At 45.7% G+C, this 25,741-nt stretch overlaps 1 protein-coding gene across 1 annotated transcript in view; it reads right to left on the minus strand.

The window, feature by feature from the left end:
- Window positions 1-25,741, minus strand: part of EXOC4 (exocyst complex component 4) — a 393,362-nt gene that overhangs the window by 56,272 nt on the left and 311,349 nt on the right. The window contains exons 12-13 of the mRNA XM_086744528.1: window positions 15,458-15,594; window positions 8,015-8,170 (exon numbers count right to left, since the gene is read on the minus strand). Coding sequence (XP_086600654.1) covers window positions 8,015-8,170; window positions 15,458-15,594 — 293 coding nt within the window. The remainder of the gene's footprint in view (window positions 1-8,014; window positions 8,171-15,457; window positions 15,595-25,741) is intronic.

Below are 25,741 nucleotides of genomic sequence, written 5' to 3' on the forward strand. Positions count from 1 at the left end.
CCAGAGCCAGGACACACACAGATCTGCAGCCACCTTCTGCATTTAATTTTTGAGTGTTTGATGGTTCAGTGGGTATCCTTGGTTTCAATTATGACGATTTTGAAAACTGAAATCCCATCCTACCTTACCCATGAAGGACTTTGCCAGAGCTTCTGAGAACAATAGAAGATCCTGCAACTTTTGGGAAGCACATAAAGATTTAAAGTTCCAGCTGTGGAGATGGTGTATTTTAGAAAGCGAGAGAAGCTCATAACCAAGGGGTTCATGACGGAGTGTTTCACAGAACCGTAACAAAGGCAACGCTCCACTCTCCTGCGATGAATTCAGCCGTGCATACACCCACGCCCAAGATGGAGATTAATATTGCATATCAACTACACTGCCAACAAAGCAAATTCAAGTGCCTTTCCTCACTGTCCAGCTGTTCCATTGTGGGAGCTCCCTCTTCCTCACATCGATATCCGATGCTGGTGCCACACGGCTTCACTGCCCTTTGGTCTCGGTTCCCATGGGATTTGTGAGCACCCCAATAGGGTTCACTCCTAAATCTCCACTTTGTCAGAGCAGGTTGGCTGCGCTAGCTTAATCTTTGGATTAACTAAGCACCTCATTTTGTTTCCCTTTGTTAAACCATCTTAATTTCTCTGTCCTGGTTCCTCAAAGAAATCTTCTGCAGGCAGATTGGCTTCCCCTTCCTCTCCTTCAGTAACCACGAGCAATGGCAATATTTTTAAGGGACCTGTTGAGCTAAACTGCCCGGAAACAGAGGGACTGATGACAATATAGGAGGCTGCCTCTCATCTGTATTTCAGCATATACATGAGAGGACGGGAAATGTGCACGTGAGGGAAGAAAGGCCAGGGAAGAGCACGTGTGATAAATCAAGATGTCCTGTGCTACGTTGAAGGCACTCTGACTGTGCCACAGCAGGGCTGAAAAGCAGCCAAGTGTCCACATCAATACTGCAGAACGAGGAAGGAGGTCTCTGATGTACCCTTGGCAGCAGTTTTACGTTCGCTTGCTGCTCCTTTCCCTTTTCTCTGCCAAGAAATTAGCGTCAATTATCCCTTTGGCAAATAACGCCAAGGAAAAAGCTCGCTGGGAGGGTGCACAGAGCTGTACGAGTCGGGGGACACACCAAGTAATCCCCTTGGGATCCTCCCCAGGAACACACGGACCCAACAAGGCCTTCTTGTCCTTTCTCAGACCCTCTTGATCTCAGACGTCACAGGGATGCTTTCTGCTGGGCATCAGATGCTTGCAGAGGAGAAGCAACAAAATGAATGAATCAAACAAAGAAATTCTTCACTGTGAGGGTGGTGAGGCACTGGCACAGGCTGCCCAGAGAAGCTGTGGATGCCCCATCCCTGGAAGTGTTCAAGGCCAGGTTGGATGGAGCTTTGAGTGACCTGGTCTGGTGGAAGGTGTCCCTGCACACGGCAAGGGGGGTGGAACTAAATAATCTTTACGTTTTCTTCCAACCCAAACCATTCTACGATTCTATGAATTTAAATCACAGCTAAGAGCACTGGGCAGAGCTGTGTTTGTAGAGGAAATACCCCAAAAATATCTATTAAAGTGTGAACAGCACAAAGATGTAAATGCTCCAGGAAAAGCTGGCAAAAAGTGTCTTTGTCACGGAGTTGTACCAAGACCACATTAAACTGAACATCCATGAAAATGTTAGTGAAAACAATTACTGGGTAAAAAACTTGCCATATAACAACTCAATATGCTACCTAACAGAAAGCATTTAAAATGCAGCCAGTATATTACATATACAGCCTCAAAACATGATACTTATTATAACGGAAAGATTATAGTGATAGTATTTGCATCAGTTTCATTGCACATTTGAAGCTTCTTTTGGATCAGTCGATATTTTATGTATTTACGTCATACAGAAATTTCTATAATCCATTTCTCTTCCATTCCTGCATCTGAGCCACAGAGTCAGCCTGGAGACTCTGCTTAAAACCTGTCTATCGAAACCACCCAGGCAGACAGATTTCCCCTTGATGAACTCAAAGAAATTCCTATTATGTTCTTATTTATAAAAAAAAAAAAGAGAGAAAAGGCGGTTTGTGGCTTCATCTTGCACCAGAATTCGCTCAACAATCATCACAAAATAGTGTAAGCACCAAAACAAATAACCCACATGGGCTTTTTCTGCAAAGGGAAGCCCTCTGAAATTATTTGCTGCCGCAAGAACAATAAAACCCAGCCCAGCCATCTTCCTGCAGAAGATGCCGTTTCCCTTGTTTCAAAGATTCAGCACCTGAAGGTATTTTAAAAATTCAGCACACGAGGACACTTTTTGCATCGCATCCAAACTGCATTGTAGTCCTGATGAAAAGCCGCTGCAAAGGATCCTCAGTGCATTTAAATTCACCCCGCCAACCCGAGGTATTCGGTTTTAAAGGACTGAAGATCTCACCCATCTCAAAAACAACCCAGATTTGAGGTTCAGCGGGATCTGCAAAGCCTCAACAACAATTTGTGCATCTCTGTTAGGGACCGGTGCGATCGGCGCCAGCGCTCCTCAGCAGCTCCAAATCTCTGCTGAGAGGTCGCAACACCGTCAAAAAGCAGACAGCACTAATTGACAATTTTAAGCTGCAACATCACACGCCATCCTCTTGCTTAAATTTATTTGAATATTCTGGTCTTGTTAAGTTTCTATTATACAATCCATCACAGAAGACAAAGAAGTGTCTGGGAGTATACTGTGTAGCTCTAATGATGTGATTTAGCGATACAGAATCTCATTAAAGCAGGAGCTGTTATTAAATCTTTGTGGAGAAGCTGAATCTCCACGTTTCCACTCTGCCTTCCCCCTCCATCCCTGCTACGCCGTTTAGGGGCACATACATTACCCCAAAAACGTGTGTTGGAAGAGCTGGGCATCACCGCACTCATTTCCACAGACGACACAATTTGCAGGATTAATGAATGTGAAGTTGGCAGATTCTTCCAGAATTCACGCTTAGAATACACACAATCCTCAAAAAAAACCCCCAATTCAGCCCAAATCCTCCAAAACTTCTTTTCCTTCACAAGACAAGCAAAGGCAGAAGGAAACTTCTCAGATATGGAGGTGCCCTGGTGCTCACTCAATTTTGCACCTCTCAGATGAGACTCCCGATAGCAATAGGATTTAATATCGGTTGTGCTCATGATGAAGCACATTATCCCATAGGATCTAAAAAAAGGGATCTAGAAACTCATTTCATATAAAGGAGCAGACTGTCATCAAGTGGAAATGACTCACACCGAGGGCACGCTCAGATTCATAGTCCCAGTAGAGGGGAAAAAAGGTCTACAGTCTGCTGCCAGTCTTCCAAAATCATCCTTTCACCCTGTGAATATAACAAATAAAGCCTGAGAAATTGGAGAGGGAGAACTTTTATTCTTGAGAGAGAAAGAAACAAGGAAACAGAGACAGAAAAGCTACAACTGAGAACAGGAGGGAGAGTTATGAGGCAGAGAAACGGAGAAGTCTTCCATAAAACATCAAGGCTTCAGAAAAGGACCGTGCGGCAGGAGAAACACTAAGACAGCAAAAGAGAATAAAAATAATGGGAAAGCTCCAAACTCAACACTACAAAAAACACCTACCAGGCAGCAGATGGAACAACCTGAGATTTAGCTTTCGATGAAAACGTTGGCCAGTGCTTTCTGGCTGCCCAGGGAGGTGGAAGAAGGGAAGACCACCCTACCCCAAGGTGAGACCTTAACTCCATGCTTCTGCCATCACGGCTCTCCCTTTGCACCAAGGGAAGGACTTGATGGTCCAATGCAAATTGTCCCAGCTCTTTCCCAATTCTGCTTGCTGGGCTCACACAGACTGTTTATTTACGCAACGAGAAGTTTACAGAACGTTGATCCCTTTGGAAACAGCTGAAGTAATTCAAGGTGTGAGCAGTCCTAGGAGCTCTGTACCAACCTCCTGAATTTGCTGCCCTCAAGCACCGTCTGGGGAGGAGCCCACGGGAGCCTTTCCAACTCACTGCGGTGCAAAACCCATGCCTCAGACCGCTACCACCTCTAACTCCGCATCTTGCTGCCAGGGCTGAGCAAAGCTTTGCATGTGGAGTAGAGATGTGCTTGATCTCCCACCGTCAGTTGTGTGCGCTCTGCCCCATGGAAAGGAAAGGAGAGGAGATTTCATTCTCTGGGGCGTAACCCCGTGCCTTTGCTGCCGTTGGATGGATGCTGTGCTCTCCCAGCGCACAGGCGAGATGTGCTCCGTGCCCCAAGGGAGCTGAGGTGGTTCCCAAGACAGTCCCAATATATATCCAAAACTGGGGAGTACCTTTATTGCCCCCATCATGCCTTCTGGAGGGAGACCCTTTAGCCCATCCCTGCTCTCTTCCTTCAGCCTGACAGTTTTGTCTCGTCCAACAGTGACACATTTCCAAAGCTGACCCACAACCGCACGCAGGCTCCAGTTTCACACTGGAAATACAGTCCGAGGATCAAACAAACCAAGGGAAGAGAAGAGATCCCAGTAAGCAGCAGGGATAGTGTAACTGTCCTACCCGATGCCATTTGGGATGATTCGGTGAAGGATCTGCTGTTGCACAGGTATTCTTCCACGTTGCTTGAATCCACTCCCTCTTTTTGGCACAGAGCAAGCGAGGATGAGCATCCTCAGGTGAAAGGAAAAGTCATGTGGCACATGGAGATGCTGAGAAGTTTTTTTTTAATTATTCTATTAACTTTAGTCTGAGAATCTGGTGCCCAGTTCAGCGTTCGGGAGCTTGCTGGAGTCAAAAGGTGAGAGGGAAATCACCACCCCCCTCCTAACACTTTGGTATCTCAGATCAGCAACCAGAATACTCTGCTTCGTGGTGTCATCTTCAGACCAAGGTGGGGTTTACAGGTAAATGTGTTGCCCCGTGAATTCCCAGCACACCTTCCTCAGCGCCCCGAAGATGTGATTTCCCTCAGGCGCCCTCGCCACCCCTTCTGCTGCAGAGCTACGTCGAAACTCAAGAATTTCTGCCGTAACTCGAGCGCGACCGGATCTGAAGCTCTTTTTACATTGCTTTTCCTCGTCAAAGGCAAACCTGGAAATGATACATCTTTGGGTTTTATCACCAACATATCTGATTCCGTAATGAACTGAAGGCTAACCTTTATAAAGCGATAAGGGCAGCATATTTCACACTCGCCCCAGTGCCAAATAGCCTTCAGAGCTTTAAAAACTAATTATACGACTAGAGGCATGACTTGTCTTTCCTTTCTCCTCTTGCCAAGTTCTGAGCTGCTATAATATGCTCAATCAGGCCCCTTTGTCTGGCCAACCCCACCAGAATATTAATGGAGAGATTCTGCTAGTATCTTACCCTGCCTTGTGACATCTATTCGCGGAAGAGATAGTGGCAGGGTAAGACAACAAAATCAATCACTGTCAACACAGATATGCACGAGGGTTTTCTTTTTTTTTTTGCAAAGAGAATGTGCTTGGATTCTTTTTTTTTTAATTAAACAAATGAGTTACAGGAAACCTGGGGAGGGGGAGGGAAAGAAAATTGTGCGCTGGTATCTCTTCCTGCCACTGTACAAAAATGGGTGGTCAACTTTCAGGACAAATTTAATTTAGCAACCTTCATAAAAGGATGCTGCTGAGTAGTTCAAGCACTGCTGTCAGCCTTGCTTGATGTCCAAAAAGAACATGATCCTGTGTTTCATCCAGCTTAAATCTTCCTTTCTAGGAAAGGATGCTAATTCTCTGTTACCTAAGGAGTAGGGCCCATGAACACAGGTGTGTATCTGTGTATCAAGGTTTAAAATGTCTTGGGTGGTTAAAGTGAGAATGAAATGAGCTCTCCCAGGCTCTCCCATCATATCCATGACTCTAATAACCAAGGTATCCCACAGGATCCATTTCCCTTAGGCCCTACTGCAGTGTTCAAGCAGTGATGGTTACGGCAGAATTATTCCCAATTCATCGGCAGCGCCAAGAGGCAGGGAAAGAAGCAACATCAGCAAAGAAACCATGTTCCTTTGTATTAGAAGAAAGTCTGACAAAAGCCTGCTTAAATGGAAAGAAGGTGATAAAAAAAATTGGACAAGCAATTAATTTTATTTTGAAGCTTTCAGGAGAGATCTACTGAACCATGCGCAGTCTTGAGGAAGTTTATAAGCCATGTCGCTTACCATCAACGGCTAAAACTGGCGCAGACCAATTATTATCATTTAAATTAATGCTACAGGAGCATTCACACGGCACTCCGAGGAACTGGGGCTTAACATACGATGCCTGTGCAAAAGGATACCAAGAAAAGATCTTTGTCCTAACGTCTAGGCAAAAAAAAAAAAAAAAAAAGCTTTTCACAGTGAATCCAATGTAGATGACCTAATAGGCTTTCCATCCTAACATCTCTGATACAATTTCACAAAATACTTCAATTAATGGCTAGTCAAATGATAATATTGGAATAAAATGAATATGAGGATGAAAATGTTAGCACTGGAGCTTGGCCATCGGATTTAGCCTAGCCAGGAATTTACACTAGTAGGTTATGCTCAGCCAGCAGCACCCAGCATTGTGTCTGCGAGAGCGCTGGTGTACCACGCTGATGGCTCAGAAATCAACAGTAAGAGCCATGAGGTCATCCCAGCATCCCTCTGTGCCAAGAAACAACGGATAAACGCGAAGGCAAAGATAAGAGGCTAGGACTGAACTGATGAATCTCAAAAAACTCAGAGACTGAACAAAGACCTCAAGGGCTCCGTATCCTCCTTCTTCCACTAGAACCAAAGATTTTGTAAAACACTGGCAAAGCTGATTATCCCCACCGCAGTATGAGCAAACATTTCTGTGACTAGACATATTTTATACTCGTTGTCGTTCCTCTCTCTAGACTGCATCATCTTTATGTTATTGTGCTTGCATTCAGTGAGTAAGTAAAATGACAATCTGGGCAAATTAGACTTGTAATTTTCAACAGCTTCACTTACTCCTACAGTTTTATAGCCAAATGCCAATCAAGGAAGTGATGAATAGTGATGGGAATGTGCAGACGAGCTTTCTGACTCGCTGGAATGACAAAGAGGACCTGTTTCTTCAGGATGTATCAATGATTCAGAGACGAAGCCATTTACAGTGTGCAGGGAAAGGCAATCTGCCTACTTACAGACTTCCACTTGCCTGAAGAGGCAGAAACAATCTGGTTTGGACACAGTAAGTTGTCCCTGAAAGAATCCCCTCTGGAGGTACCAATATGTTTAATTTGACTCCTTACATATAGCTCCTGGGGTTGGGACAGAGGAGAAACATCACCAGATCATGGCTCAGATGGAGAACAGCTTTGGTGACAATGCCAGTTTTGGTACAGCCCAGTACAACCAGTTGGCCCCTCCATTAGGTCGCAGAGTTCTGCTCTCTTCATTACATGGGTGACTGGAGTAGCATCATCAACCAGGACAAAGATTTGCCTGAATTAAAAAGAACCCTTTCTTTCCCCTCCAATTTTGGTGACTTTCCTGACTCGGTTTATACGCACAACTCTTCAAATAGCTTTCTGCTTGCAGAAATGAGCAATAAGGGCAGGAAAGCAGCCACTATGGAACTATGGCCTCCCTCTCTCCTGTCCTTCTCGCACGTGAGAAGCAGCTCTACTTTCTCTTTTCTCTTGAAGGATAAAGAGCTTCAGGATGGTTTACCTACCCATTCATCACACGACTGAGAAGCAAAGCCCAGAAATATCCTTCAAACAGGCAATTTCCTTAATGATTTCTTGATACCATCAACAGAACCAAATCCAGGCAACGCACAGGAAGTTCTCAGTTTAGCAAAGCTGGTGCCTGGCTTTAAAACCACGCAGTGCAACGCCACATGGACTCAAGTTTCATTACTCCACTTGATGAAAGACCACATCTCAACCTCTTCTCACACTGGGGACACAACAGTTACGCAAATATCATAATTATCTTGTTTCCAGCAAGCTTTACCATTGTTGCTACTGTCCTTGAAACGCTTTTACAATTTCATAAAATATTTTACCTTATAAAGTCTTCCTCCTCCTCTCTCTTGGGTCTCAGTTGCTTGGGCTGAGCCATGTTGCTCCAGTTGGGCAGAGATTTCAGAAGCCTGCTAATATCGTCATCTTTAGCCCAGGACGCGCTGATCACCAGCTTTTCATCCGACTGCACAATGCTCCTACGGGGGAAGCAGTAACAATCACATTAGCGGGAAGCAAATTGTACTTTTCACGCAATTCCGCGCTTATTCGTTAAAATCCCTATCACATAGAAACACGCATTAAGCATTAAGGAAGGGGTCCAAAGAGGAATTCCAACAAAGCGCTCGTGTGGAGGGCACGGCAACACGTGTGGACAGGATATAAAATTCTCTTAAACTCACAACTCTTGATGTACTTTGATAGAGCCCTTTAAGGGAAAAAGGGCCGTATTCTCCCCACCCTTGAAATCATTTGACTTGCAATCGTTTACACAACCGGAGGAGGTCATTCTGTACTAGAGGAGAGTGAAGGTAGCTTCTCCACGGCTCATTTGTTCTCTGCAATCTCAATCGAACTCGCCAGCCCTTGCTGATTGTGTTGTGACTGCAACGTGGAAATCTGCCCAGGAAGACCTGGGTGGAAGCCACCAGCTCACTGCACACCAGCTGGTCCAGCTTGGGGACCAGGTTTGAAGCAATGAAAGGAAATGAAGAGTCCAGTATCTTCTCTCCAGTCATCCAAAACATCTAAAAATAGAGATTTCAACTAAATTGTATGTATGTGTGAAATCGAATCAAAGATTACAGTATATTTCAATTATGAAAACTTTCCTTGTTTAATATTTTTGGCAGTGAAACTAATCTGAATTCCTCACTGGCCACTGCAGGAGACAAACGAGATGCTGCATTTGGAGGAGTCAATTAGCTGCCTATTTTTTGTGTCGGGACTGCTCACGAATAACCATCAGCATAGTCCTTGTCAATGTGTGCCACTTCACTGGCGCACCGTGACTAGAGAGAAGTCTTCTCCCATTCTTGGGTTGTTCAGTAGACACCAAGGATCTGGGAGGTATTTTTCTATCTCTTGTAAAAAGTAAGTAGGAGTTAGGGCTGCTGGCATTTCCTTCTAGATCCTATCACTGATTTCCTTCTCTGGCGAGCACCTGGAAGTTCCTTCTTCTAGGAGGTCCTTGCATGGTGACCCCTTGGATTGCTTCTCCAGCCCAAGAAGAAACACATTTGACCTGTTCACATCACTCAAAGCAAAAGCATGGTGGTGACCTCTCCAGTGGGCAGTAGTAGGATTTTTTTCCTTCCCTCTGCAACGGCACGGCAAACCCACTGAACAACCAGCACAGTGTGACTAGGAAAGGAAGCATCTGAGAAGACAAGGTCTCAGAAGTCCTCTTCTTATGGAGAGGCTTAGCTACAGGTTAACAACAGAACCAAGATCTCCTTTGTGCACTAAGAGACTGATCACCTTCTACTATGCAAAGATACAGAAAAGGCTCTGGGATCTGTGTTTGCCCCTCAAACACCCATCAGCCCTTGCTCACAAGGCCACAAGACACCTAGAAATAATGCATGTTGGCTGTGGCAAACATTGCAAGGGTTTGAACAAGTGTAAACGCCAGATAGATCTTTCTTCTGTTACTGTCCCTCAGAAAAAAAAATGACTTCTCCAACATGGATAGAAACTTTGTGCATCAAAAAGATGCAGAGATTCAACACTGGACCTGTCAATCAAGAACTGGAGTAGCTAGGTGCTGCAGTATGGACGTATACGTGCTGGCTCAGCCCATATCAGCTCAACGTGGACGTTACAGAGCCATTTACTCGGTCACACGCTTCTGGATCCAAGCTAGGATGCTGCAGGGAGCAAAGAGATGCTCAGAGCTGTCATTAGCATTCAGGTGGTGATTTTGGAAAGGGTCATGCAAGATCACAGTGAAGACCCCACACATTTCTAAGGGGTTTACGTGGATTAACCGGTCTCATTTTAAATTTCCTGAAAGGTATGTTTTGGTCAATAATTAGAAATAAAAGTAACAACACACCGAGTATCTGCATTTTGAAAAGGCAAACGGTGAAAAAGGCATGGAGATCAGCATTGGCTCCATCTTGAAACAGAGCAGATCACTTATTTTCCCACCAGCATGGAGCAACCCATCACTCCTTTCACCTACACCAAGAAAACAACCTCTGCTCAGTAAGCACACACGATTTTGAAAATGAGTTTGTCACATGCACTTAAATATAAATCTTCTTTCTCTTTAAATTTCATGTTCAGTCTGCCACCAACAAAAGAATGAATTTTGTTCCCAGCCGCAGAAGACCTCAGCGTCAAAATTTCAACTTGGCCTTCTGCTGCTGTTAGGAACTTGGTGAAAAACTAGGGGAAACAGAAAACTCCACCAGAATCTCTGACATCTGAGATGGAAAAATGGAATTTGATGATATCTGGCCATTTCTCTGCCAAGGCAAGACAACTGTTCCACTGAATATATTAGCCAGTGCTTTGTCCTCTCCAGATTTAAATGACTAAAGTAATAGTCTCCTTCCCTTGGGAGTCTATTTCACAGTTGAACAAATCTAACTCTCGGACAAAAATAAAATCCTGATAGTGTGCTCGTGTTTTGTTTTACTCAATTTCATCCTGCTACTCCCCGTTATTTCCCCTTACAGCAGCCTCAACGCTCACCACTGTCACTATTTACTCTCTTCGGTTATTTACAGCCTCACCATAGCCCTTCACGTGTCCAGAAGGCAAGTTATCCTTGGGAATCTTCTGATGGAGCTATACAGGGGATGGAACTACCTCTCTGTTTTATGATCCTTATTACCTGTTGTCCTCAAAAATCCTACTGCCTCTTGGCGTGGGTGTTGGGGGAGGAGAGAGAAGAGGCTGTGTAGCTGCTATAGCGAGTTGCAAACTGAGCTTGGTGTCCTTGCTTTTCTAGGGTGAGTGTTTTCCAAGAGCTTAACCCACACAACTCCTGCTTTTCTCACCTTTCGGCAAGGTGGTACTCACGGGTCCAAAAGCCACCTGAGCCCTAAGCAGAATTTTCCACCAAAATCAATAGGGAGCTTCAAATTAATCGATGCTGGGACACTGCCACCGCTACGTGGGTCCCTTAGAATTATGTCCCCATTCTTTCCCATGATTGCAGCACCTCCTAATTTTTATTGACAGGTTGGTTGTACTCCAAACACCTCCTCATTACGGAAGATGTAAACAGGGTGGTACCTACCACCATCTCTGTTAGACGCCCAGCTTTCCCCATCAATTAAAAACTCCTTTCCCTCCACCTTTTCAGCATCTCAGCCAGTTTTCAACCTCCGTAACTTCTTATCAATGTCAATCTAATTCAGGTCCTTGAGTAAAATATCACAAGAAAGGATGATATCTTTTAGTACACCTCAGAACGCTTCCTTTCAAATACCCCCGTTCTCCCAAACTCCTATGTAATTATTCCTGCTGCTGTAACAGGGTTAGTTGCTACCACCAGTGCCATAATCAACTAATTAATCCAGAGCTCAATGGGCCAAGGAAAAAGCCATCTGTTTGTATCCAGCTCCTGGGAGCGGGCAGGGAATAGGTGTAACGCTTACACAGGTGACGGCACATGAATGAGGAGGGTTCATCCCTCCACAGCTCAGTGGGTTTGATCCAGAAAACATCTGCTGGTGGTAACGGTCCCAAGCTGGGAGCAGTGTGACGGGGAACGTCCCCGGACACAACTGGGGGGCGACGGCTTTTCATTAGGAAAACATCTGGGGGCCACAGGGGCTAATTGGACTCCGTTGCCTTGTGCCAAATGTATTTTTGAGTATTTTTTTTTCTCTTCCCAGGGCCGAGGTGATGTTTCCATGCTGAGCGCTGCTTGCGCTGCTAAGAGTTTGAAAGCAGCGTGCTCAGCGTGTGCCAGGTACCTAACAGCCTGAAGGAGAAAGAATTCTGCCGAAAAAGAGTCAAAAAGACAACTTAAAAGCCAAAAAGTTAACGCAAGAAGAGGAAGATGACAGTAAGAAGTAGTAAACTGAGTGGCAAGAGCATTTCCCTGCTTGACTGCAAACCCCAGAGCCTGGATGAATTCATCTGCCCCTCATTTCCTCACCGATAAAACGAGGCTTAGTTTTTATTTTGCCTGGCTGGAAAGCAGGAACTGTGACTTTTTTTCCCCCCATAACATTTGGAGAGATACAGGTCCAGTTATAACCTGCCTAATCTTACAAATTTAGCTGAGATGGTTCAGCCAGGAGGCCGGTCACCATAAGCTGCCTTCACAGGTGATGGAGAGAGCTGGGCACCTCAAGAGAGTTTAGGCACGTTTTCATTACAGTGAATCACCCTCTGGAGATGTCTACCTCTTTTTACAGACTGAAGAGCCTCATTTGGGTGAGTGATGCCTTAACTCAGACCCTTCAGAAGGGAAACGAATACATTTCTCCCCAGAGGAGGCTCCGCGGAGACCGCAGAGTGGCCTTCTAAAACCTAAAGGGGGCCTCCAGGAAAGACAGGGAGAAACTCTTCAGCAGGGCCTGGTGTGACAGGACAAGGGGTAATGATTTCAAAATAGAGGGAGGTAAATTCAGATTAGATATTAGGAAAAAGTGTTTTACACTGAGGGTGGTGGAACACTGGCACAGGTTGCCCAGAGAGGTGGTGGATGCCCCATTCCTGGAAACATTCAGGGTCAGGTTGGATGGGGCTCTGAGCAACCTGATGTGGTTGGAGATGTCCCTGCTCCTGGCAGAGGGGTTGGACTAGATGGGCTTTGAAGGTCCCTCCCAACCCTAACTATTCTATGATTCTATTATTTAGGATGGTTGTTCAAGGGAGGGAGGATGAAGATTGGTAAGAAGACGGTGGACACAAAGAACAGAGCTTGAAATTTGACAACAAAATAAGAACGTGCAACTCCAACACGGACACAACTAAACATGGGGCCAATTTCTGCAGAAAGACACGGAAAGAGATTAGTTTTAGCACTCAAGACAGCAAAGCTTGTCTGAGAAGGGTGTTGGCAAGAGACCAAAAGGAAAGACTCATGTTCAGGATAGCTACCTTGAACCGGTCAGGTTTTTCCCTGTCCCTGTGACTCCTTGTATGGCCTTTCAGTCCCTCCCAAAGCCCCATAAAAACGGTTTAACTACACAGGCTTAACTCAGGAGTAGAGCTGCTTTCACAGAAATCTGCTGAAGCAGCAGCCAGACGTAGGCTGGACAAGGCTTAAGAAAAGCACTGCCAACACAGCAGGAGCTTTTGTGGCTCCGTCTCCCATTTTTGTTGTCATTTTAATCCCCAACCCCTCACAAATTAGTCAGAAAACATAACTGAGATTTGTAAACAGTTTGCGTCAAACTGAAATTGCACTTCTTACAAACATGTAATTTGCAGAAGACATCTCACCTACATGAGATTAAACACGCTTCCGGAATTCGTCATCAATTAAAACAAGAAAACGCACAGTTGCTACTTATATAAATGTCCAAGCCATTCATATCCAGCCCTGTTAGGGTTTGGTTTTTTTTGCATTCACCAGAAAATCAGAGCCAAATTGAAATCAAACACGAAAAATATCAGCTGTGCATTTCTCAGCACTGACGTCCTGACAGAGCTGTCTGTTCCGCAAAGGGCTCTGAGCAAAACAGCCTTGCTTTGAGGAGCCGCTATCTGAATACATTTCATCCACGTTTGCTCACCTTCCCCTTCAAGAAACACATGCACGTGGGGAATAAACGAATGCCATGTGCAAATCTTGCATAAGCCGTCGCTCTGGCTTCCCAAATCCTCGCTATCTTGACATCTCAAGAACAGACACACACTCCCTTGCTCCGATAGCTTCGCCTGAGCGTATTAATACGCGGCCCCAGGGAGTTTATTCTGATTTTGAGCAGCTATAAATGATCCTCCCTCCGCTAACTTTATCAACATCAGGATTTCTCCATCTCAAGCCCCTGGTCCAAAGGGCAAGGCTGCGCGGAGCCGTACGGATGCGAGATCCCTGCAGAGGGCATAACGTCCCCGCGGATGGAACCGCTCGCCCTGGGAAAGCAGGGTAGCTGCTATATTCCTCGGCATCATTTGAAATGTATATAGATTTCTATTTCAGTCAGTCATTTGCTAGCAGCAAAACTAGAACGTTTCCTGTTTTTCCTCCCGCTGTAATCAGGATATTGCCGATTTAGGGCTGTCCTAATTACTCCTCAGCAGGTGCCAAATCCAGGAACGGTAGTGGCAAAGGAAGGAAGGAAGGACCTTCAAGTTCAAGCCAAAGAAATTATATCTATTGTCTGGCTCCAGTCAGTGCAGTTTCATATAAAATAGGAGGATTTTGGACAACGGCACACGAGCAGCTACCAATTTACACGAGCGCTCAGACAAAGTTTAGCCCACATATGTGCTCACTGCTATTGTTGGCCTTATTAATAATAATAATGAGCCTGTCCGCAGCCGCTTGCCAGAGGAAACTTCTCCTGAATGAAAGGAGGCAATAGGAAATAATTTCTTAACGGTCTCGGTCAGAAAACACAAGGGGCTTTTTCAGCTTCCCCTCAATTAGCCATTACAGGAGATTATGTAGAGTAGCTATCATAGCCCACATCGCGCAGCACCCTCGGTGTCTTTCTATTTAGCCCCACGGTGCAGGGCATGCTCCCAGTTCCCCACTCCAGGGAGGGCCGTTTTACAGCCAGGCAACGGGGATGTACGGAGAATAAGTTAACTTATCAACGGTCACCCAGGAAATCTACGACAAAGCAAGCAGCTGAAGGACTCAAACCCACGACTCAGCGTGATAACTCCGTGCCTGGTGGGACCACACAGCATCCAGTTTCCACGCTGTGGCTGGGGAAGCGGATCGCAGATCACCTGAAAACACCAACAAACAAAGACAGCCCAGGACAGAGCACCTGACGAGCCCCTGAAAGAATAAGTTCACGGAAAGGTTTGGGGAAAGTTCCACAAAACCCAGTGTGTGTGTACTTACATGGTGCGTTGTTGTTACCTATTCCTACATTGCCACAAGATCTGAATACTCAAATGTCAATATAATTAATTAAAATATACCTGAATCTCTCGAGAACACCCAAATAGAAGGATCTGATTTGCTTTACAAGCAAGCAATAGCTGTATACAGCTATTTATGTCGAAGATGATGCCTTACACTCTCCGTCTCCAAACTGAGGTCAACTTTTGCCTGATAAAGAGAAAAGCTGTGTCGTTTCCAAGCTCTACTACCACTGCCATCCACGTTTAAAAAGCCTGAACCAGAGTGTGATGTGTACAACGTCACATGGAAACCAAGACTCTTCATATACAAATTATCAGTATTTCAAATTTTTTTCCCACCTAGAAAGAAATATCCTGGACCATCCCAGCAGAGATGATTTCTAGAGGCAACTCCTTCCTACTCACGTCAAAAAAGCAAAAGCTCAAGAGATGTATCTTCAGCATACATGGATTTCCAAGCCTTCCTGTACCTGTAGGCGAGCGTGCAGGTGTCCTTGTACTCCTGGAGTTTCACACACACCATGTTGAGGAACTGATCCGAGTAGGCGCTCAAGTCGTGCATCAGGTTCATCAGGTCTTGAACGGTCTTCTCCACAATTACCGTGCTCTGGAAGAGAAAGAAAAGCACTAGTATGAATAGCAGTTCGGTGTGAATCTTAATTTCAACCTTCTCATGTTTTGCTAATTAGCATCACAGATGCAACTGTACAGCTGATGCTCCCTGATGCTGAGCAGATGCAGGAGCAGCCCATGCCACCGAGTGACGTAAACCAGAACAGACAAGGAAAAAGCAGAAACCATGCAAGAAATGGAAGAGGGCAGCTTAGGGGCTTGAGTGTCAGGTCTGAAAGAGTGTGGATTTTTTTTCCAGTGGCTGAGGACCAGCGGAGTTCATCAGCTCTTTTCTTCACCAGATGAAACCTCAAAATGCAAAAGTATGATTTTCAGAGGAACCAGGTACCTGCAGCTTCCCTGAGCTCTGTCTGGACTTGCAAACCCTGAGCATTTCAACCTGACCAACAATTCTGGACTCACAGATTGCAGACTATCCTAAAGAGCAAAGATTTCACCCACCGACCGCTCCCATTCACACAAACTGCATTTGTACGGCGCAAGCTTTCTGCCGGCAGCTGAGGTTTAAGCAGCACCTTGCAATCCTTCTGTTACGCCAAGCGGTGCATTGCAAACACAGGAACAACAGAGCACATCTGAAATGCTGCTCCACATCCTACAGATGAGCAAGTTTGGACAGCCTGCAGAAAGAGGTACCGTAATATCTGAAAACATCTGAGCTTTAAAGAGTCCTGTACGAATTTTGGAATTTCTGAGGCAGCCCAAGGTGACTTGGTGAGGTTTGTATTTATAACATCGCCCGCTGTATTTAATTTGGTTGCTACAAACAAGACAGAAGGAAGGTCATTAAAGTCCCAAGCTGGTATAAAGTGAATTAATATTAGTCTTGGTGGAGTGACGGGTTATTCCTGAGCTATGCGCAAAGACAAAGGAGGAGACTGAAGCACCTGGGAGCCCTGGTTCGTTTGAAAAATCCTGGGCTCAAATTATACAGAGGGACGCCAGGGACTTTGAGAGAGCTGCATCAAGGCCTAATTTAGCCCTTTCTCAGTGTTAATCAGGACGTGAAGAGGAGTTTGTGACTCAGTTGTTTGCGGTGCAAATTCTCATCAACCCCCAAATCATCGTCCCTGCCACATCCCCACAAACCTGGCTTCCGTCTCTCCACTGATTTCCAGATTAAAGTGCGGCAGCATCGCCCCGATCCATAATCCTGCTCCTCCAGAGCAACCCCCTGAGTGACAGGAATTGATTCTGCTCCCCGACCTGGCCCCGCTTTGGTACAAAAGCATCTGCAAACCTCATCCTCATGCAGAGCGCACGACTCCTTTGCGTGTGGGGGTTTCAATGAAGGCTTAGTCACCGCCTCGCTGTTCCTGATACGTCCTTGGCTCACAACTGTACTCCAAGAAAAAAAACCAACAACCCTTCTCTTTGGTTGCTTTTGTATCTCGTTAAGCTTGCTCTCAAGCAAATCACAGGAATTAACCTATCTTTTATATTGTAATTAGCAACAATTTGGGATTATTTTGTCCAAACAAAAATGTAGGCTGGTGTAGCTGCCTCTCAGATGCTCTTGTTTACGCTGCTTCTCCCATTATTACACGTATCTGTGGTTTAATAAATAATCAATCCCACCCTGGGCTTGATGCGCACAGAGGAGAACAACCAACCCTACAGGACTTGCAACCCAGAGCCATCGCAAGCAAACGGAGCAGACAACGGCACAGAGAGGCTGCAGCAGCCGCGGACGCCGTTTTCATACCGATGGGCTCCAAGGTGCGAGCGCAGCTCATCAGCTGCGGGATTCAGATGTCGCCCAGGCTCTTTGCCATCCCTGCTTGGCTGCTGTAAACCCAACAACCACGTATGTTGGGCTGATAAAAGCTGTGGGAAAAATTATCTAATAATTTGGGGAAATTAGATTGATTAGAACCAATGGGCCAGAGGTAGGGCACAGTCACACCTTCATTGCATTTGGGCTGGTGAAGGAGCTGCTGTCCTTCAGCCTTCAAGCACCAACAAGCACAATTTGGGCAAGGGGGTTAAGCAGAGGTGCTTGCCTTTGCCCCCAGATGGCTTAAAGGTGCTCCCATGGCCAGTGTCTGTCTGTCAGCAGAGGAAAAGGTGACTCTCCAACCTGCTGATGTGAGCCACGAGAACCTCCTTGACTGCGCAAATGGAAAATACAGAAGTTGCTGTGGACTCCAAATCCAAGTGTCCTTTGGGAGCTGATCCTGATCCTTAAGGGCGAGACACTGAAATGAACATTTATACACAGGGAAGAAAAAAATAAAATCCTTCCTAACTCATGCAGCAACCTGGAAGACAAAAGCAATTTTTCTCCTCTTTGCACGGACAATCAGCTTTTCATTTTCCAGTGGTACTTCACTGGTGAGAGGTGGGTGGGATTTCCAGCAGACCCATGCTGTTAACAGATCTCTCTTAGCTCACCAGGGGAAGGATCTGTCCTTCCAGGCGTCCTTGGTGAGAGCAAACTTCACGGGCTGGATGTGCAACCACACAAAAAAGAATTTCTATTCCTTTACGTAACTCAACATTTGAGCAAACAACTTAAAAATCCAAAGACTGCATGTTAAAAAAGAAGGTATTGCTGTTTTTTACGCACTTTCTCCCACTGACTTCCTCCTCTCTACAACAACATTAAAATCACAGCTAAGCTCTGCCAATATCTTGATTTTAGAATGAGATCCTTTGATTTAAAAGGAAATACAAAGCCACTTGCATGATTTAAAAAAAAAGAAAAGAAAGAAAAAAGGTGATTACCATATGAAAGAAGCCAGTCCCAGATATGCAGTGGCTATTTTTCTGTAACATTTTAACCTTTTCCACAGCAATTCTGACACATCTGCATGTGTCTCTGGGGATGGGATGTACGAGGACGCATTAGGCCGCGTTAACAGAGCTGGATTCGTTAGCTGGGCCAGCACAGGATCTTCTGAAACTCCGCGCGAGGAAATGAAAGGCAGCGCACGTTGCATCAGAGAGTTACAATCCAGTTGCCTCTAACCCATCTGGATTCATTAACAGCAAATGGATATGATCAAAGCATAATTTTATGGCGCGGCACTTCAATGAAGCCTTTTAAAAAAACCCACGCTAACAAGGAAACTCATCCACAGAACAATATTCGCCGCCTCGCACCTGAAAACGCTGCGTGGTGCTGAATCCTAACATTGCGCCGAGGGTACGATTCATTACTCCTACAGCACATCGGGGCGAAGGTTTTAAAAGGGTCTTCAGGCGACTGAAAATAAAAAGAAATTCCTTCTTACGACCTCCCGTCCATTAGCTACTGTCGAGGCAATGGGATAAAATGGAGCAGCACCAGTTGTTACTAACACCGTGGGTTTTATCTTTCCTGTATTTTGCAAACATTTATCACTATTCCATGGTATGGTCCTTATTCTCAGCTGTGCTCAAGCTTCAGCAAGTCAAGGGAGGTGATTCTGCCCCTCTACTCTGCTCTGGTGAGACCCCACCTGCAGTACTGCGTCCACTTCTGGAGCCTCCAACATCAGAAGGACGTGGACCAGTTGGAGAAGGTCCAGAGGAGGCCATGAAGATGATCAGAGGGCTGGAGCACCTCTCCTATGGGGACGGGCTGAAAGAACTGGGGCTGTTCAGCCTGGAGAAGAGGAGGCTCCAGGGAGACCTTAGAGCGGTCTTCCGGTACCTAAAGGGGGCTACAGGAAAGATGGGGGCCTGTAGCGACAGGACAAGGGGTAACTGTTTAGACTGGACAGAAGGAAGAAATTTTTTATGCTGAGGGTGGTGGAGCACTGGCCCAGGTTGCCCAGAGAGGTGGTGGATGCCCCATCCCTGGAAACATTCCAGGCCGGGTTGGCCGGGGCTCTGAGCAAACTGATCTGGTTGGAGATGTCCCTGCTCCTTGCAGGGGGGTTAGACTGGATGACCCTTGAGGGTCCCTTCCAACCCAAACCATTCTGTGATTCTATGATTCAGATAACGTAGAGCAGCTCCAGGGCAGGTAAAATTCACACTCCGACCGTAGGGCTTTCACCAGCCCGGAGTGCCAGAGAACAAGCAGATCCAGAGGTAATATTTCAATAATACCTTTAGGTATCTCCACCAATCTCCACCCTGAATATTTTTTTTTTTTCTGCAGAAATCACAGCTTCTCCCATGTCCGTTCACTTGCTTCATTTTCTTGGGGGAAGAAGGCAAAGACGGGAATGTACCTGTACCTGTCTTCAACCACGTGACGGGCTCTTGAAAACACAGCAGATGGAGGAAGAGACCTTGGCACTGGAAAGGTTGTCGATTATTCGCGTATTATTGCCCATCACTTAAAAATCTCCTTGAGATGCCTTGGCAGAGGAAGGCACCAGATGAGTGCAGGACGTGGCTGCCTTAAAGGGAAAAAGAAATAAAGCCTAATCTAATTTTGAAGCTGGAGTTTAGCTGACACCCCAAAAATGTTAAATTCACAGCATCTGCCCTTTCAAAACATCATTTATCCTCCTCACCCAGCACTGAGAAGGTGTGTTCAGCAGAGGGCTCCAGTGACCCACGCTGGGGCACTACTCTTCAGGGAAGAGCTACAAATCTATAAATCACCACGTCAGAGGAGGAATCCTTCGCCTGCCCCAGCAGGAACGCGCCATCCGTACAGATTTGTTCTGCTCAACGCAGCCTCAACCTGTCTTGGATGCTGCGTGCCATATTATCATCCATTAGGGTGACAAAGTTCCTCATGAATTCCTCTGGTTCCTCTCGTGGAGCTGGGGTGCAGAGTTGGGGCTGAACTTGGAACCTGGATGGCTGTGGTTTAGGAGACCATGGAGGGTCTCCTTTCCTGCCGGGACAGCTGGCATTGCTTTCTTGTAGTACCTCTGGGTGTTAGGCTGATTCCTTTATCTGCGATGAGCCGCAGAAATGATCTTGCGGAGGTTTCTGGAAAGGCTGGGACGGCGGCAACAAAGTTGATCGGCACACAGTGAAAGCTGGCTCTGGATCCATCTGAACACCAGCAAAGCGTGGGGTGATGTCCCGGCATCTCACTATTGGGTTCAAACATCTTGCAAAGCCGCAACCCAGGGTCCTGGAGCAATGTTCTGGCTCAGGAGCCCCAGTGCTGTCTCTGGTGCCATCCCTGCCCCACAGCGTGCACTGGAGAAAGTTGAACACCAGGGAAGTCCACCTCTTAAACCAAGATCCCAAGAAAACAGCATCCAGAGAAGATCCATTTAAGTTTCTACTCTCAAATCAAAATTTCATTCTTCCTCATTCCCCTTTGGGCCCACTCTCCATATCGCAGCGTTGGTCGTTCCCATCCCACTTCTCCAGATCTCTTTGCAGGCAGCTGCCAAAATTCTGCCCATGCTGTGCCCAATGCAAGTGTTCAAATAACAGAGAAGGTTTAGCCAAAACGCTCCCACCAGTCCCAGCACCTGGGATGTTGTCTGATTTTTGTTCCGTCCTTCTGCTCAGAGGCTCCATCTCAGCTGCTTCCAGGGTGGAAGCTGCTTGGCCTGAAACAGGGCCAGAGGCTGCCCAGCGTTTCCCTCAGCACAGCAACACCCACGGGAGTGTGAAGGGGATGGAAAAGTTTGAAACCCAGCTCGCTATCGTTGCACTTGGGTATCACACCAGCATAATGCCACCAGATGCAATAAGATGCAATGGGGCTTTGGAGAGATGATTGAGCTCAATGTGCTCCTAGATACTGGCCTGGCATACAGAATTCTGCATAAAAATGTGAAATTCCCCAAATACCATGTAGGATACGGAGTCCAAGATCTGGGATCTGGGATTAATTTTATTATGACATTACCTTGTACTTAAAGGGCAGCTAGAAAGAGGACAGAAGCTCTCTCTCCACAAGGAGCCACATGGAGAAGACAAGGGGCAACGGAGACAAGTTGCAGTGGGAGAGGTTTCATATCAATGTAAACCAGACATTTTTTACAGTGAGAACAATCATTCACTGGAACAACCTCGTCAGGGACGTGGTAGAGTCCCCACCACTGGAGGGTTTCAAGATGCGACTGGAGAGGGTGCTGGATGATCTCATCTTGGCTCCCTTTCCCACAAGAGGTTGGACTATATGATCTTTTCAGGTCCCTTCCAACCTGGGCTGCTCTATTCTAGGACTCATTAATATTATGATTAATTTTATTAGGACATTTATAGAGACTAATGGGGTTTCAGCAGCTGTGGGAGCTTGGCCAAAATCACACCCAAGGCAATCAGCTCTAAAACAGGAAACCCATCGTGCCCCAGCTGCCTCCCCAGCCCATGCCCCCACCCGCCATCCTGCCTCCCCCTGCGCTCTGACCCACGATGCTCTGCAGCATTAGGCTGCCAGTTGCAATTTGGTTCTTCTGCTGTCAATTAATAACGGTTTGTTACCCGACAGGCGGGTGAAACGGAGCTCTGCGAAGACCGCCCAGCACGCGCTTTGCTTTACCAGTCTTTGCTTTACCAGTTGAGCTGCTTAAACACCTGGACAGGCTCTGCTGTCAAATGCTGTCAGCGTCTTGAAGGACAACGGGAGATGGAGATAAAACCCACTCCCTTTGCTCAAATTCCAGCAGTTTAACAAATACCTTACGAGGCTACTGAAATAACCATTCTCCCATCTCCTTAGATGACGCTACATGTTGGTGGAGCAGAGTTAGAGATCGAAATCATTCAAAACTGAAAACCAGGAGCTGGAGACCCAGTTTCCCCGGAAAATTGCAATAAACTGGTTGCTTAAGCCGACGTGACGTCTAAAAAATAGCCAACGCAAGCCCTGCGGCTGGGGAAGCGGGCGTGGGTTGGGCAGGAGAGCTCCATCATCGCCGTGGGGAGCCAACCTGCACCTCTATTTCAGTACATCAGTGGTTACCTCCACTAAAAGAGAAGGAAAAAAACCAACCTTGAACCAAGAAAAAAAAATTTTAGCTAGCAGAGGAAAGATGCTAGGCTAAACTGCCCGTTTTACTGATTAGTGGTTATTTCACAGCGAGTGATAAGGGCGCTTTTCAATTTGTTTTCTTCTCTGGCACATCCAGGGTTTACAAAGGGCTGGAGTTTTTAGTATGTATCAATTCAAATACGTGTTCAAATGCAAAAAAAAAAGTCTTTTTACAGCCTCAATATCTGATAGTCTGCTTTTCTCATACAGCGTATTTTTTCAGCAAATTTCATTATTCTAGTATCAGTTCTGCAGAATCCTGCCCGTTACTATGGTTATACTACATCCTGCTACAACTTGGCTTCTCAAATGCTCCTAGCTCCAAGGGATTTTATTTTTTTTAACTGTAGCTCTGCCTTTTTCACTGCAGGTGATATTCTTCTTTTTATGATGTTTTTTTTCTGAGAGGTCCTGAGTGCCTCCATCCCCACAGATGTGAACGACAGCCCAGCATACGACGTGTTTCTCTCTCACCTTTAAACGCGATGCTGCAGTAGCCAAATGAGGGCACAAACAAGGGCTTGGATAACTCTTATTTACCTGCCACTGCGTGATCCAGAAAATATTTGCTCCAGTGAACTAGAATATTGATGAAGAGCAAAATGTACATTTTTTTTTTAAATGGAGAACATGTACCGTAAAATCTGCTTATTACTGTATTCCCTTTGACAGTGCAGAAGAACTATTTTCTTCCTCTAAACACTATAACTACTATTTAGGGTTTTACAGAGTCCATGGCTTGAACACAGGAGCCTCTGTTACACCCAAAGTTAACATCAACTGCGGCCAGCCCTGCTGAAGCCCAGTAAGCGCGCAATCAACCACAACTATTTAAAGCACAGAAAGAGGAGTCTGCCACGAGTACTTCCAAACAATGCTCTGCAATGATTAAAAAACCCAGAAGTGATACTCACCAGCTCTGCAATTTAAACAAAAGTCTAAAAGCACATGTGCCTTTTCTGCAACACATGAGGCCAAATCCCCAGGCCAGGGAAGACTGGAGAGGAGGGACAAGGGTAAGGGTGGAGGGGATTTTTAATCACATTCTTTGTCCAAATTTGAGACAGGCTTGTGCTCCAGATCACATTTCACAGCAAGGAGACGTCTTCGCAGAAAGACTTCCCCAAATTTCTAATTAAACTGAGTCCCTTCTTACAGCATCGCAGGTCAGAATTGGCCAACATCCACCTTCATGCCTTCACACGTCATGTAGGACAAGGACTTAACATCTGGGTTGCAAGTCAGCTCTTCTTCACTATCCTCAGTGACCGCTGCCGACTGATGCTCACTCCCATACCAGACTACAGCTCATTTGTCTCACCGTAAAACCATTTTGCCACCATGAAGACAGAAAGGTGTGACAGAGGATGGGAGCTGAAGCTGGATCATACCAGAGCAGAAACGAGCTAAATGGGTTTTAACAGTGAAGGTCATTAACCACACGAACAGCTTGTGATCATGTGTGCTGGATTCTCCACCTCTGCCAGGTTCCAAATCAAGGACAGGTGGTTTTCTGAAAGATAAGCTATGTTCAAACCAAAGTTAAGGACTTGATGCAGAAACAGCTGGGTGAACTTCTACGGCTGATTACACCAGAGATCAGATGCATTTATTCTGATTTTGAGCTCAAATACGATAGCAAAAGACAACAATTAGCCAAACAAAACCACCTTGCCATCCCAGAAGCTCTGACACAGCAACAGCTAAAAGCAGTGGCATTTTCTTCTCCAGAACTAGCAATGGAAATCTGTCCCCCAAAAAGACACCGTAACTATTCAAATCTCCCAAATTCCCAGAAAATGGGAATTCTCAGTACCTCAACTCCTAGCCAGTGCTCGGGAGCTTGCCAGCACGCCAAAAAAGGGATCGGATTCAGTGAGTCCATCATGTTGGAGATGGTTTATCAGCAGAAGCCACTGAGCACCCCTCGCCAAAAATTCTCACCTCCAAAAACACATCGCCGTAAATCGCAGCCACAGGAATGGAAGTATCCGCTTGATGAGATGTCTTTCAATAGTCTTCAAAGAAACATGCATCCCTGATACCAAGCCAGCTGCTAACTCAGCATCATTACAAGCTTAAAAGGCAGGACATGTAAAAGTCACCACTCGGATGAGGATTCTCCTCCATTTATTCCCATTGTACATCCACGCATCCGGTGCAGGAGGCGAGCAGGGAAGGAAAAATGAAGTTGCACACAGGGGAAAGTTTGGGACAGTCCAGTCTTCCAGCCTTTAGATTGCTCTCCCATCAGAGGCACTGGCACTTGAGACATTTAAATCTTTACGGAACGACAGATTAGTAACTGCATAATAAGGAATACTGCTGCCTTGGCAGGGAGATGGACTGGATAACTTAATAGGTCTTTTGTATCTCTCACTTCTCTGCTCCTGCTGAGCTCTGTAGCTATTATTAAAGGCATTTTTTAAGGTATTTTAATTTACTTCTCTAAATGGATTTCCATTCATTCACTCCCACCAAGTGAATGTTGTCAGGGACATTAGCAGCATGATAAAATAGCTGTAGCTTCATGCTGGTTTTAATGCGTTACATACACAAGAAAAGTCATTAGCTCTTACCCTTTAATACACCCTCTTTACTGCTGCATAACTGTTTATCACTCAAAAGTGCCAGGCACGGGCCGCGCTCTTCCTTTTTTTAATCAATATACATTTGTGCAAGGCTGCAATGAAAAGGAATAATTCCGTTATTTCAAGCATGGCTCGTACTGCAAGAGCTGAAAAGCCCGTCCCTGACATTTTTAGCCTCCCTGAATATTCCCAGAAGTGGCTCTTCTTAGGATTTTACACAACTCTCCCAATTACAGGTAAACTCACAGCAAGGTGACGATTTACTTCCCATGTACTGAGTGGCAGGCTTCTTTCTCCTTTGTAGCATCCGCTCAAGAATATCATTAGCAGCTGCAGCACGATACAAATTGAACGTGGACCATGAAATTAATGATGCTCAGAAGCAGGCCATCAATTCTGGAAGCAGACTGAACCTCGTTGTTTAATAAATGTTTTCATATGGCTAGCCCAGTTTGAAGAATAAGACCCATCTGTATTATTTTTATGAATACGCTATGTGCTCCAAGGTCTATTTTCTTTAGTCTCAGAGTCCCAGCATTTAAAGCATAGTTACTTATTAAAAATTTCTTGCTAGAGAGAGGGCATACGCATGCCCCACATGAAGGAGAGATGCTCCTGGAAACACAGCAACCACAACAAGGGCA

The sequence above is a fragment of the Chlamydotis macqueenii genome, chromosome 1 (genome assembly GCF_036417535.1).
Source record: "Chlamydotis macqueenii isolate bChlMac1 chromosome 1, bChlMac1.mat, whole genome shotgun sequence".
In the NCBI taxonomy this organism is placed as follows: Eukaryota; Metazoa; Chordata; class Aves; order Otidiformes; family Otididae; genus Chlamydotis; species Chlamydotis macqueenii.